Raw genomic sequence first — 15,067 nt, 5'->3', positions numbered from 1 at the left:
CAGCTGAAGCCTTGGTTAGAAAAGTAGAAAAGAAGAACTCGTAATGACAGAAACCTACATTAAACATTAGGAAGTATCTTATGTACCTTTTGGGTGAAAAATATGAGAGAATGGACTGCCTTGCTCAGCATATTACACTTGGCTTCTGTGGCATCAATCTTTGCTCCTGAGACACATTCTGGTTTTCTAATACGCAAAATTCTCCCTCCAAATGAAATGCACCACACTCCCTTAGAAGGGATTACATTTAATGCATTCCAGTGAGTTCAGAATATTACTGAACTGAGATCAGTGCAGCTACCAACCAGAAAACTGAAGCGCTGAAATTTGCTCAGTCAACAAATATTGGAAGCTTTTTTTCCTTTATTAAAAGCCATGCCCGTGAAAATAAAGCTGTTTTCTTCACTGCAGTAGAACCAAGGGCATTTCAATATGCATGTGCACCTCACTGAATTATATCAGAAAAGAGGCACTAGTTTGGTTGCCTACACATTAATTATCCACACCTTATCATACTTTACTGTTATAACATACAGAGCTGTTTACAATGACTTCACTGGTTTTGCTTTCAGATGAAGTGAATCTAAAATCCTCTGCTATATTTTAATTAAATCCAACCAGCTTCCAGCTCCTAGTCAAATCACCATCCATAATCCAGATATCAGCAGACTCAACCACTGAGTCCAGTACAGATTTGCCTGAGGATTTCCTCAGCTCTTCATGTACCTACCCTGTACTGGGCAAGAATCTAACTTGGTCAAGGTCCAGCATCTCAAAATCTTATACTTGTTATTTCTTAACTGAATTGGGAAGCTAGTCAGTCAACACTTTTCATAGGTTGATACAAAGTGTTATACTTTAACGATACAAATACAAGGAAGTGCATACACAGGAAAAAAAATTCTGAGTGAACAAAATAATTGAGAACAAAATTCAAAACTAGAGAGTACAAACAAAAGTTACTGAATGAGATTAGTCAATACAAAATATTACACAAAAATTAAGAAAAAAATGTATAATAAATCATTATACAGGGTAATGCAGTTTAAGAAAATGTAAAAGAAATATTTTACAAGAAAATATTTTTTCAGGCAAAACGTACTAGAAAACATTTTGCAAGCAAACATTTCACACGAAAACTTGTTTTTCAAGACTTTGAGCAGATTTACTGTAACCCTTTTAAGTTCAGCACTAAACAAACAAGATTATCACAGCTTGCAAAATCACTGTAGGATTAGCAGTTATTGCCTGAATACTTACTGGCCAAAGGTAATCATAAGCAAGTTTGACGCTATCTAAACTTGCATATTATATTAAGCATAGGCAATTTCTGTTTTGGTGCCGTAATTAACCTGTACCATTTGGTGTTAGTTTGGTCTTGCCAATCTCATGGTTGATGATTATGTATTATCCCTAGTGAGAATAACTGGAATCATACCACAGATAATTTGAGGGGACCCATGGGTAGGAAAAAGTGTTTAGAATCTGCTTCTGCCCTTTATTAGTACAGGGGATAGCCCTGGGGTAAATTTTCTATTACCCATCCATAGATCCAAAATTTACTTGAATATCAACAGGAATGAGCATTGTTTTATGTGGATGGGGAGTCTGTCCCACAACAGTGGTATCCTCCGACAGATATACCTGCCCCTCCGATCCATTCTGTTAATGTTATAGAACCGTAGATCGCCAAAGTGAGCATTTTTGATACCATTTGAGTTGCCAATGTGCAGTAGCTACATCAGTATTGGGTCTTAAGATGCCTTGTATGCCAGACATAGGTCACCTCTTGGACAGGTATCCTAAGCATAAACCGTCACTGGCTCACAGCATTCCACTGTGCTTCTCAACTGTGTCTGATTTGGCCTCATATTTTTTAACTTGTGATTCACAGAATGCTTGATTTCTGGTAAATTAAAGAGAATTACAGTCATTACGGTTTCATATTTATTGCTCAGAAAATGTATGTTGATGCAAAACCTGTGATATTAACTTAAGTGAATTTGAGTAATATTTAACTGTCCCTGATATGTGATCTTGGTCCCCCCATTATTTTGTCCTTGTCCAGAATTCTTGAGCAAAGAAGTTGAATGACATATGAATTTACCATTTATCACAGATAACACCAAAGCAGACATATCTGCTTACCCTATGTTCCTGCACATTAAACAAAGTGTTTAACATTACATTACATTAAAGTAAAACATTATGGTGATTTCAATTATCCCAATATCAACTGGGAAACCTATTCTAGCCGACACTTACTAGCACAAAAGTTCTCCGACTTTGTGAATTCAAATGCCCTGGAGCAAATTGTCCATACCCTGACAAGATGAACAAACATTCTAGATCTGGTCCTCACCACCATGTCAAACAGGTGCATTGCTGCAACTGTAGGACGTTCATTAGTTAAAACTGACCACAAATTAGTCACCTTTAAACTAACACCATAACTCACAAAGGGTGAGTTCAGACTAAAAAACTTCACCAAGGCAAACATACCCTCCTAGATGAAAGTATAAATGTACTTCAAGCCCCACCCCAAGCTGAAAGTGGTAACTACGCTGAAGCTTACACTAAAGCACTGTATAATCACACTTGCATAAGCGTATAAACTCGTCTGTACCAGACAGAATAAAAGCCAGAGCCCCAAGTAAAATTAAGCTGCCATAGCAAACTGCCAGCATCAACAAACTCTACATTAAATGCAAAAAGTTGCTGTCCAAGAAAACAAAGACAAGGACCCAACAATGGAAAAGCACCCTCCTCAGCCTTAGCAGGCAAATAAGACAACTTATCAAATCCTCTAAAAGCTTCTTTGACTGAAACCTAGCAAGTACTGCCAAGGATAACCGTAAGACCTTTAACAACTATGTACGTAACCTAAAGGGTGGGACCCAAGCATATGCCGAACTGATGTCCAACAGTATCACACACAATGACCCGACAGAGATAGGGAACCTGCTAGTGGGTAGGTCTGACAAGAATTTCACTCCCTTATCCCCTCCTAACTTACAACAACCCCCCCACCAAACTCCCCCATCAACCTTACATATCTGAAGAGCAGGTCTTTATACCCCTGCCCAAGGCAAAGAACACAGCCTCTATGAAACCAGATGACATCTCAGGCTGTCTTCTAAACAGGCTAAAATATGAACTAGCATCACCACTAAGTACCCTTTTCAATCAAAGCCTAACCACAGGCTTTGTTCCCGTGGAATAGTGAACATCTACAGTTATTCTCCTCCACAAAGGTGGCCTAGCAACAGACCAGGGGAATTACAGACCAGTAAGTCTGCCCAGCCTCATCTGTAAGGCCATGAAACACATCATTATGGGCCTCCTAAATAAAGAGATAGGTGACCTCCAAACTCTAGATCCTACCCAATTCAGCTTCGTGAAGGGTAGGATCCTGCCTGTTAAATCTGGGGAATTTCTTTGAAAGTGTGACCAAGGCCATTGATGAGGGCAAATCTGTTCACCCAGCATACCTGTACTTGGCAAAGGCTTTCACAATCCCACATTCAGGCATTTCCGATAAACTTAGTAAACTGAATGCAAACCCCTTCAATGTAAGATGGGTTGCCAACTGGCTCACAAACCGGACACACACTATCAAAGTGGTTGATTCCACATCAACCAGCAGACCTGTTACCAGTGGGGTGCCACAGGGGTCAGTGCTTGGCCCCCTACTATTTGGTATATACTTCTCAGAAGTTCAGGTCAAAACTAAAGGGGTTGTGGCTGACCAAGTTTGCAGACAAATGCAAACTAGGTGCAATCATTGAATCCCCAAATGATGTCAGTATACTCCAGGATGGTCTCACAAACACCAATGACTGGTGTATTAGTCACGGCATCAAAATGAATGCAAAGAAATGCATCATCATTCCCTTCGGCACAAACAATGTCACTTCACACTACCAAATCAATAACACCCTAAGTACCCGTGAAGTGGTAAGGGACTTGGGATCACAGTTTGATGGCAACCTTAACTTCAACCACCATGTGTCTACCATTGTAAGGAAAGCCTTCCACATAGCTCACTTGATTAGTAAAGGCATCGCCACGAGAGAAAAAGAAGTTATATACCCCCTATACTCGGCACTTATTTGGCCCATAATTGAGTATAACGCCCCATTTGGTATGTACCTTACTAAGCACCTACAGAAGACTTATGCCTAGCCTACAGAGCAACCCAGCAGCCAAAATCAAAGAACTTGCTGCACATCTCTAAATCAAATGGGTCTAGGGCTACCCATTACAAGGACTTGGAATATGGCCTGCAATTTAAATAGGACATACTGGAGGGACAGAATTCTCTCCCAGCGACTGCCATGTCTTTGGAACAGGCTACCAGTTCACGTGATACAGAGCAGCTCTATGACACTGTTCACGAGGAACCTGGATGAGTGGATGGGGCACTGTAAATTCTTACCAGGGATATCACTCAAAACCCTCCTGGACAAGGACAGTCATCACTAAATGTAATCTTGGGTATTGGCTAGTACCTCTACTGTATTACACTGGGTTGAAACAGGATTCAAATAACCTCAGGGTTGATAACCTAGTAATGTCCTATGATCTGCCTCTTTAGCTTGGTAAGAACATTTAAGACATGCATCAGACTATAACTCTATAACTTACCCCTTACCCAGAGTAATAAATGCTCAAACAACTAAGAATAGAAAAATATATAATTACCAGCTTGCTGTCCTAGAGTATATATCTGAGGAGAGGCTAACCCAGCCACTACCTTCTTCTGGCCAGTAGTGGCAACAAATGCTTGACCACTTTTAACAGCAGCTGTCAAGTGAGCAGCCTGCTGCTGGACTTGAACCATTCGATTTGGACAAGTAAGCTGTGGTGCACGTCCTCTGGCAGGAACTAGAATCTGTCTGCTTGTTTGTACTTGCTAAAACAAACCACAAAAAAAGTAATTACTTCATTTTCCACAGTAAGATACACAAGAATGCACTAGATTTAGCATGCAGATTACCGACAAATCTTTCCTAGAAAAGTTGTCTTTCTACTTCTATTAAATAAAACAGGATCTTTCTATAACACTCAAAATGCCCCTTACTAACAGTTTTAAGGGGTGAAGCAGATTAACTCAAAACATTAATGTTAACAACTAATCAAATTTATGAAGAACCAACAAAAATGTACCTTGTTACAGCAAAATGTGTCTAATTAGAAAAGGATTAGTAGCATTCCTTATATTTAAATGTCACTTCTATGAAGAAAAAAATAGGTCTGCAGCAAAACTCTGCAGCTAAGTGGCATTTGTTCAAAAACAGCACATGAAATATTTAAGCAGCACAAATTCAATCGGGGAAAACATAATTACTCTGAAAGTCCAGAGAAACAAACATGCCTTAAGATGGGAATCAATGTTCAAGAGGTGGGACAATACCAAGTCATCCAAGGTTCAGAATCTCCTACCCAAGCTACCATATGGGAAAAGGCTCAGAATCCATTTGATATTAGGTAGATTTCTGGGAACCTCCAGCAACTCCTCAGTGGAAAAGTAGACAGCTCAGCCTAGGTGACAATGTCCCAGAAACTATCAAGCAAGGGAGACTGTAGAGAAGCACAGGTCAAGCTCTGAATATTACTAGAGATTCCATGTGCAGCTCATGAGCCTCAATGATGCAGACAGCCCCATATTCAAATCAGTAACCTCAGGACTGTGTGTTAGAAACAAATAACCTCCACTGGGTGAAATCCATGATCCTTAGCTTAAACATTTCTTTCCTGGAATGCTAGAATACTGGGGATAACGAGGAACAAATGGGCCAGTAGGGGATAGGGGTATAATGGTCAAGAGAAGAACGGGAGCAAAAATGAATAAAATACAACACTTAGCAGTCCCTTTAGTAGTTTGGCAGCACTATTTTGTACTAGATAGCATAACCAAAGTTACCCTAAGAAAGTCCTAAGTTAGACTTTCAATTGTATTCTAATAAAGATAAAATAAGGGCATACATTACTCTCATCACGTCATTTCCAGTTTATCAAGCACGTAATCCTTGTAATATTTTTTTCACATGATAAAATGAAATCCATGTAATGGAGAATATGTGTTCTTTACGTGTCAAACTGCAGTTTAGAAAAAAAATGCTCTAGGTTTTGAACAAACACCATTGGGCCTGGCTCTGCCCTTCCCAGCATAACTGCTGGGTGTACAATAGGGGCAAATGATCCACTTATATTAACTTGCACTAATAGGACCCCAGCCTGCTTTGTATTTATGCAAACTTGTATTTAACTTTTGATAGAAATCATAACAGCGTTGTGAAGACTGGTAGAGATGGGTGAAGGCTGCCAGCCTAGCCAGACAGAATTTTATTGATAACTATCATTTGTAAATACTGTGAAATGCTGAACTTAAAACAATGTGGCAACATTGCCCTCTGCTGTAAAGAAAATTAAGTCAAGCATTTCTTGTTGGTCTTTTGAAATTAAAATTTCATGAGTGCCTTTGATGTTTACAAGTCGGCTCCAGTCCGGCTAGATGAAGGCTTCCTGCCTATTGTTTTAAGGCTAAAGATAATTACCAGAATTTACATGTGGAATGTCCTTTATTGCTCCAAGTGTAAAGGAATGTAAATGCAGTTTCTGTTAGCCTGGGAACACCAGGAAAGTGTAAAAGATTATGTAATGTTTTAGCAGAACTGCAGTTTCAATTTAAACAGTGAAAACCAGAGATTATTAAGCATTTTTGTCTTGATATCAAACTCAGCACTGCCTTATGCTCTCAAGTTATCTTAGAAGTGTGTTTTCTTGTAGAAATAGCTAGGACTATAAAGATTAGACTGTTTTTCTGTGATGTAAGAACTGTACTACTGATTTATTTTAAGTATTTCTGTGTGATCTCTGAACTCTTGACTAGCACTGTGTAATAAAAAGTATTGTCTGGTAGTTTTAATTATTTATTATTAAATATTTTAAAACCTTTTAACTGTGGTTGTTTTGTGTAGAGATAAGTTAAGAGTACATTGCATGTATACAAGGATCCTGCACCAGGTCACTCCAATAAGCCTTAAGACTGTTTAGTCACACTTACCGATTGGATAATAATATTGCACAGTAATAATTGGACACCCTTTTAAGGGCCTTTGGGTAGCTGATATTAGCTGGGTGATGGCAGTAATTACTACCATACAGTCTGGGTAAAAGGGGCACAGCTGGAGAACCTGTGCCAGCCTTCCCCAAGAGTGTCTTTGTGGTTGTATAAACTTATCTCAGTGTGCGTGTGTGTCAGCTACTTGGGGCAGGGACACGAAGCACTGGTTGGAAAGAGGGTGCTGGAGATTTTAGCTTGCCCAGCTAGGCTGAGATCTGGAACCTATAGCTGTGCCAGTGGGGAGTCTTATTGGGGACCTAGGGAGCGACCAGCCCCGGACTGACTGTGATCTTTGTGGGCCCTTAAGGGAAATTACACTTTATTGTCTGTATTTGTTATCGTTTCCTCATATGATTCACCCTCTCTGGTGTTAGTGGTGAGGATTGAGGTTCCTTGATCGCTGGGCCAGGAAATGGGCATCACAAGCATAATGAATATCCTCACAAATATGATCCAAGACAAGATTCCATCTCCAAGCAGCAGCAAAAAAAAAAAAAATGCGGACAATATCTACATCTGCCATTCATCCGTATAGCTCTCTTCCATCCATATGAACCCAAACAATTTACTACGTACTCTACTGTATACTCTGGAGGCATTCATTTATGACACTAATTGGTCATACACCCATATACTGCAATCAGATTAGCTGTCTGAGAAATTAGAACTGTGCACATCAATAAATTCCTACAGAAATTTTCCACCATCACCTGGTTGTAGGTAAATGAGTAGTAACAAGTAGGAATCTGCATGACCATACAGAATGTTACAGTTACAAGTGAGACCTGAGTTAGCTACATCTTTTTATATACATATGTATAAAAGCATCTTTATTAATCATAGCTTGGACAGTGATACAGGTACACATACATTAAGAGAAAAGAAAAAAAAATACACTTATACAAAATCCTACTATAAAAGTAAATGTCCTTCTCTTCACTGCTGCAGTACTCATAATTAAGGGATCTCCTGCCAAGCATAGCCCAACTTCTGGCTAGTATACCAAAGCATTTATTAATTATAGATGTCATACATCCCATATATGCTCCCTGCAAAAGATACAGGGCATAAAGTTGACAAAAACGTGCACAATCAGAACTGTAAAATCCCAAGAAGGAACCAAAAGACCCAAGGGACAAGGAAAAACATGTACATCTAGAAGGAGAAGAATGGAGATGAGTTCCTAGCCCGGGAGGACAAGAAATAACATGGCTAGAGAAGAGGGGACAGGAGGGAGGGAATGTATACTGCAACAGTGAAGAGGAGGACATCTACTGTTATGATAAGATTTTACACAACTGTACCATGTCCTTGCATATCACTGTTACAGTATTTATAATGTAAGGGAGAGTACAAAAGATCAAAAGGACGTCTGGGAGGAGGATGGCACAGAATAGCCCTCCAGTAACTCATGTGGGATAGCCCTGGTAACACCAGCTCTGGTTCTGAAAATAACATCCAACTTGTAATGCTTAAAGTATGAACAGAGGACCAAGTAGCAGCCTCAAGGATGGAATTGGTATCCACCCCCCTGAGGAGGCAACAGCCCTGGTAGAATGAGACTTTAGTAATGAGAAAGACTTTTCCATGAAAAGAACAAAAAGAAATGGCCTTAGAAATCCAGGAAGAGATTGTTTGCTTAGGAAAGTACAGTTGTGTACACCTACCATAAACACAGATGTTCGAGTGTCTTCACTGTTGCAGTCATGACTGTAGGGTTCTCCCCTGCTGGCAGGCAGCCCTCGGTCGGCCAGAATCCCATAGTCTGGGTCCGGCGTCGGCTGTTCAACCACGCTCCCTGACGTCAGAGCGCCAGGAGTACAAAGCTGACAGCCGACGCCATCTTCTCCAGTTTTTCTTGCCCCAGATGTCAGGAGTCCCAAAATGAAAAAGGTCCCATAACCTTTGCAAATACACCTCAGAAGAATGGTGAAAAAAGGAAATACACAAAAGTAAAAATAAGAGGGGACAGGAGGGAGGGAAACCCAGACTGCAACAGTGAAGACACTCTAACATCTACATTTATGGTAGGTGTACACAACTGTACTATGTTCATCGTGTTTCACTGTTGCAGTCATGACTGTAGGGTAGAATCCCAAAGCTGAAAGAAAGGGAGGTGGTCATAAAGAGGAAGGGGCAGCTAAAAGGCCCTGCAAGACTGCAGAGGCAAAGCCTGCCCTAGACTTAGAGTAGAGAGGTAGATTGTAGTGCTTAGAAAAAGTATGCACTGAACTCCAAGTTGCAGCTTCCAAAATGTCCTTGGTAGGAACTCCCCTGAGGAAGGCCGCAGAAGTGGCAGCAGCTCTGGTGGAATGAGTCTGTATACTCCCAGGGATTTGTTTTCCATGGTGAGAATAACAAAATCTGAATACATGAGCAATCCAATTTGAAATGGTCTGTTTTGAAATGGCTTTACCTTGGGAACTTGAAGCATAAGAAAAACAATTGTTCTGATTTTCTGATGTCCTTGGTTCTGTTCAGGTAAAAACGTAGTTGTCTGTGTACATCCAAGGAATGTAAGATCCTTTCTCCTTTATTTTGAGGAGTGGGGAAAAAGGACGGCAAGTGGATAGTTTGATTTAAAGCCACTTTGGAAACCACCTTAGGCATGAAGGTAGGATTAGTCCTCAAAGATACCCTGTCTTGATGAAAAATAATATAAGGTTCCACAGCCATAAGAGCTTGTAACTCTGAAACTCTCCTGGCAGTGGTTAGGGCTAACAGGATAGCTGTCTTCCAAGATAAAAACTTGATGTCAGAAGAGGCAGCAGGCTCAAAAGGAGGCAAGGTTAGTTTTTCCAAAACATAGTTGAGATCCCAAGCAGGAATGGGAGGAGATCTAGGAGGTCTTAAGTTCTTAGCTCCTCTGAGAAACTGTCTCATGAGCTGGTGGGAAAAGATGGGAGGGTCTGTATTATAATGAGCAGAAATAGCAGAAGCATGTATCTTAATGGAAGAGAAAGAGAGACCCTTATGTAAGAGATCTGTCAAGTAAAGTAAAATTAAAGTAATGTTAGGAAGAAGAGGATCAGAATCCTGAGCCTGCAACCAGGAACAAAATCTTTTCCATTTTCCTGCATAAGATTTTCTAGTGCTAGGACGTCTGGCTTCTAAAATGACATCCATAACCTGCTTGGGCAGTAAAGAAGAAATCAAAGGCCCTGGATTAACCAGGCCGCCAGGCTGAGAGTTCTGACATGAGAGTGTAGAACCTGACCCTGATGTTGGGACAGAAGGTTCAGAGGTTCGGAGACTGAGGTAAAACCCAAGGGGGCTCCAGGCATAGGTTTTTTAGAGTTGGATACCAAAACTGCCGAGGCCAATTTGGAGCCAGCAAGATTATCATCTTGGGTTTGTCCTGTTTTATCTTCAGTAAAACCCGTGGAAGAAGAGGAAGAGGTGGAAAGGCATATCCAGAGAGGTTCCTCCAACTGAATGACAGGGCGTCCACTTTCCAAGCTTCTCTGTGGAAAGTCCTGGTGCAAAAATTCTGTAGTTGATGATTGAGATGGGATGCAAAGAGGTCTATGTGAGGACATCCCCAGACTGCTGTTATCATCCTGAATATTTTGGTGTCCAGCATCCAATCGTGTGTATCCGAAAGGTTTCTGCTCAGACTGTCTGCCAGGAAGTTTTGTTTCCCTGGTAGAAACTGAGCTTGAAGATCCAGATTGCAAGCTAGAGCTGTGTTCCATAGATCCATGGCTAGTCTGCAAAGGGGGTAGGAATGAGATCCCCCTTGCTTGTTTATGTACCACATAACTGTGGTGTTGTCTGTCCGTATTAGCAGTTGTCCTGGTTGTAAAAGATTCCTGAAGGCCAATAGAGCTTTCTGAATGGCTAACATTTCCTTTAAATTGATATGCAGGTGCTTCTGATCCTTTGTCCAAAGGCCCTGCAAACAATTGCCCTGAAAATGGGCTCCCCAAGCATAATCCGAGGCGTCTGTGGTTAGAATCTGATTGGCAGGAGGCAGATGGAAGGGTTTCCCTTTGTTTAGAGCACATGCCCTGGACCACCAAAGAAATTCCTTTTGAAGGCAAGGAAGGACGGAGATCAGTATGTCTAAACTGTGGCAATGCTGAGGCCATACACTTTTTAGGTACCACTGTATTTTCCTCATGTGTAGTCTTGCATATGGTACGAGAAGGATGCAGGAGGCCATGTAACCCAAAGCCTGCAGGAATTTCCTTGCAGATAGTTGAGTTAGAGTTGCCAAGGTTCTGAAAGTTGAAGCCAGCTGTAATTGTTTTTCGGATGTCAGAAATGCCATCTGGGTTGTGGTGTTTAGAAGTGCACCCAGAAAAGTTATCTGTTGTGATGGTGTCAAATTTGACTTTTTTATGTTTACAGAGAATCCCAGGAACTTGAGGAGGCTCTGTACAAATTGTAGATGCTGGAGTAAGACATCCTTGCTGTCTGCCTGAATTAGACAATCGTCCAGATAAGGGTAAATTTGAATTCCCTTGAGTCTGCAGTAAGCTACTACTGGAGCCAGGCATTTGGTGAAGACCCTGGGTGCAGTAGATAATCCAAAGGGCAGCGCAGAGAATTGAAAGTGCCTCGATCCGGCCTTGAACCGGAGGTATTTTCTGCAATCCTGCCTGATGGGAATGTGTAAATATGCCTCCTTTAAATCCAAAGTTACCATCCATGCACCTTTGGACAGCATTGGAAGTAGCTGCTGTAGAGTAAGCCTCTTGAATTTTGGAATCTCTAGAAAGGTGTTCAAGACCGACAGATCCAGAATGGGTCTCCATGAGTTTTGCTTCCTTGGGACTAGAAAGAGCCTTGAGTAAAAACCTTTTCCCATCTCTGAAAGAGGAACCAGTTCTATGGCATTCATAGCCAAAAGAGCATCCACCTGGTTTAAGGCCTCCGTCCATTGATGTTTTGGAAGGTCTGGCCATCCGCTTAGCCTTGGCAAGGTATGAAAATGGAATTTGTAACTTCTTAAAACCACATACAAAACCCATTTGTCTTGGGTTATTTGAGTCCAATTTTGATAAAAAAAGAGAGTTTTCCTCCGAGAGGGGCTTCCAGGCAGGAAGTTCCTGTAGCCCAACAGAGGGAGTCATTGAGTTTGTTTCCTTTGAGATTGTGACCTGTCCTCTCCTCCCCTAGGGGTGGAAGCAGTCCACTGTCTTGGTCTATAAGCAGCTTGTGTTTGAGGCCTCCCTCTGGAGCGTCTATATCTACCCCTCTGAGGCCTGTCTGAAGTGGGAAAGGACCAATTTTTTGAAGGTCAATTCCTGCTAAATCTAGGTGGCTGTACTTGTAAGAAATCTTTAACGGTTTGCATGGATTTCGCATTATCCTCCATCTTTTTAATCACCTCTTCAGCTTTTGATTCAAACAAAACATTATGCTGAACAGGAGCATCCAATAATTTAGCCTTTACTTGTTCAGGTAAATTTTGTTCCTTTAGCCATGCATGCCTTCTAATGACTGTGCCAGAGGCCGCAGCCCTACAAGAAGCCTCCAAGGCATCAAAACCACAGTGTAAACCATGCTTCCCAACCTGTTCAGTGGCATGCAATAAGTCATGTAATTCCTTATCTGCACAGGCAGAAATGGAAGTAAGCTTTTGTTTTAAGACAGACAAGAGAAATTGCTGGTCTTTAAACATATGAAACTGACAGTTTAAAGCCCTAATGGACAAAGTAGCAGAAATGTACACCTTTTTGCCCCATCTTTCTAAGGATCGAGAATCCTTTTCAGTAGGAATGGGATTTTTGGCAGATGCGGCCTTAACTCCCTTAGGACCCTGAGAAATGGTTTCAGGGTCAGCAGAAGGGTTCTTGTATAAAAACTGATGGGAATCAGGAACCCTGTAATATCTATCAGGCTTAACAGGAGCAGGAGGAAAAGAGTCAGGGGTTAAGTTAGCCTCCGAAAAGGCATCATCCACAATATCCAAAACAGGAGGAATAGCCAGGGGTCTATGCTGGGGAAAAAGAAAATCCCTCAGTCTTTTCTTAGATTCCGAATACTCCTTGTCCTTCCCAGTGGAAATGTTCCCTCATTTCATGCAAAGGTTCCCCAAAAGAGAAATCCTCAGGGGGAGAAGCTGACGGAATGGATTCTTCAGCATCAGAATCCTCATAAGGAGGGAAAGAATAATCCTGATCAGAAAAAGAAACTGAGGAAACAGAAGCCTGATCAGAGGAATCATAATAAACATCCTGCCTTGGCCTTTTGTCTGGAGGGGGATGTGAACCCCTAATCATAGTAAGTAAATCCTCCGCCATCTTGAGTAACTGTTTCTGTGACTTGGGAGCCAGTTCAGAAGAGGCCTGTGTTGAAGTCTTTGATTTAGAAGGAGTCTTTGCCTTTGGCTTTGCCTTTATTAGTAGCTGAGTAGGCCTGAAAACCCCTTCGGAAGACGGTACCTGCACTGCGGCTCCGGACCCATCCGAAGGAGCATTGTCCGAAGGTCCTGCAACAGAAATATTTAAAGGCCTGGTTGGCTCCTCATGAGAGTCCGTTTCGGCTGTCGGTTCTGAAATGGCCGACAACAGGGGCTGCAAAAGCGCCTCACTGACGGCCGAACCTGAAGCTGGCTCCGCTTGTGCGCTATCATCAGATTTGGACCTCGGAGGCCTGTCTTTATCCTTGCGACGTTTGTGAACTCCGGTAGCCGGGACCGTATCCAACGACATTTTGTAGTTAAAGCGCTTACCGAAGTAATGAAAAGCAAAATCGTACCTTCGCTTAATTGTACGTTGATTGAATCTAGCACAAAACCGACAACTAGCTACGTCGTGGTCAGGGCCTAAGCAAGGAATACAGTAAGAATGAAAATCCTTATGAGGTATTTGCTTCCCACATGAAATACAATTATTAACTTTTTCTGACATCGGAGTGGAGCAAGAAAAAAGTTTCCCCAACGGGGTACTTAGCTTTGAGTGGAGAAGAAAGTCTTCGGACCGAAGTATATCAGAAAAATTCGTCAGGAGTCAGCAGACCAGCACTTGCAAACTATCACCGCACGGCAAGAAAGACTGGAGAAGATGGCGTCGGCTGTCAGCTTTGTACTCCTGGCGCTCTGACGTCAGGGAGCATGGTTGAACAGCCGACGCCAGACCCAGACTTTGGGATTCTGGCCGACCGAGGGCTGCCTGCCGGCAGGGGAGAACCCTACAGTCATGACTGCAACAGTGAAACACGATGAACATCAGTGAAACCCAAAGACCTTTGATGAAAGGAAAGAAAAAGCTACTCAGATTTGTGAATAACTCATTTTGTCCAAATATCTGACCTGTCTAGGCAAACACAAGGTGAAGTACCTTCTCACTAGCAAACTGCTGAGAAGGGAAAAAAAGAGGGAAGGTGAATAGACTAAGGGAAATCTCATTAACTGGCTTGGGCATAAAAGAAAGCTTAGTATGGAGAGACACCCTGTCTGTATGGAAAACTAGAAAAAGAGAAATGGCCATGATCCTGAGAAGGTATCAGAGTCAGTTTCTGGAAGTTTATGGTGAACCCCAGACTAACAGGGTGAACTTAAGATCCTGAAGCAGGGCATCGGGGGAAGAAGCTTGAAAGAGTAGATCTTCCAGATGGGGAAGATCTGAACTCAGGCTCCTTTTCAGTCTGCTTCTTCAGCTTCCTTACAACACTGTACTTGGAAGACCATTCTTTTTTGGCCGTTACTTCAGCCTTAAGTTCAGACACTCTCTTGGCTGAAGTGACAGCGAAAAGAATAGTCTTCCAAGTACAATGTTGTAAGGAAGCTGGAGAAACAGACTGAAAAGGAGCTTGAGTCAATTTTTTAAGAGCAAAGTTGAGATCACACGAAGGCAAAATAGGCTTCCTGGGAGGCCTGATACAAAGGATGCCTTTAAGAAACTGTTTGACCTCAAATCTACGAGCCAAAGGAGGATGTAAGGACCGACAAACAGAAATTGCTGACAGGCGAGCTTTATCTGAAAAATA

General features: G+C 41.8%; 1 protein-coding gene across 1 annotated transcript in view; it reads right to left on the bottom strand.

The window, feature by feature from the left end:
- LOC122793438 (RNA exonuclease 1 homolog) overlaps positions 1-15,067 on the bottom strand; it is a 1,054,392-nt gene that overhangs the window by 808,433 nt on the left and 230,892 nt on the right. Inside the window, exon 5 of the mRNA XM_044061436.1 lies at positions 4,705-4,915. Within this exon, the coding sequence (XP_043917371.1) occupies positions 4,705-4,915 (211 nt within the window). The remainder of the gene's footprint in view (positions 1-4,704; positions 4,916-15,067) is intronic.

This window comes from Protopterus annectens, chromosome 2.part0 (assembly GCF_019279795.1).
Source record: "Protopterus annectens isolate FY-2018-M chromosome 2.part0, PAN1.0, whole genome shotgun sequence".
In the NCBI taxonomy this organism is placed as follows: Eukaryota; Metazoa; Chordata; order Ceratodontiformes; family Protopteridae; genus Protopterus; species Protopterus annectens.
The sequence above is the reverse complement of the archived record's forward strand: the minus strand, read 5'-3'. Positions and strand labels throughout refer to the sequence as shown.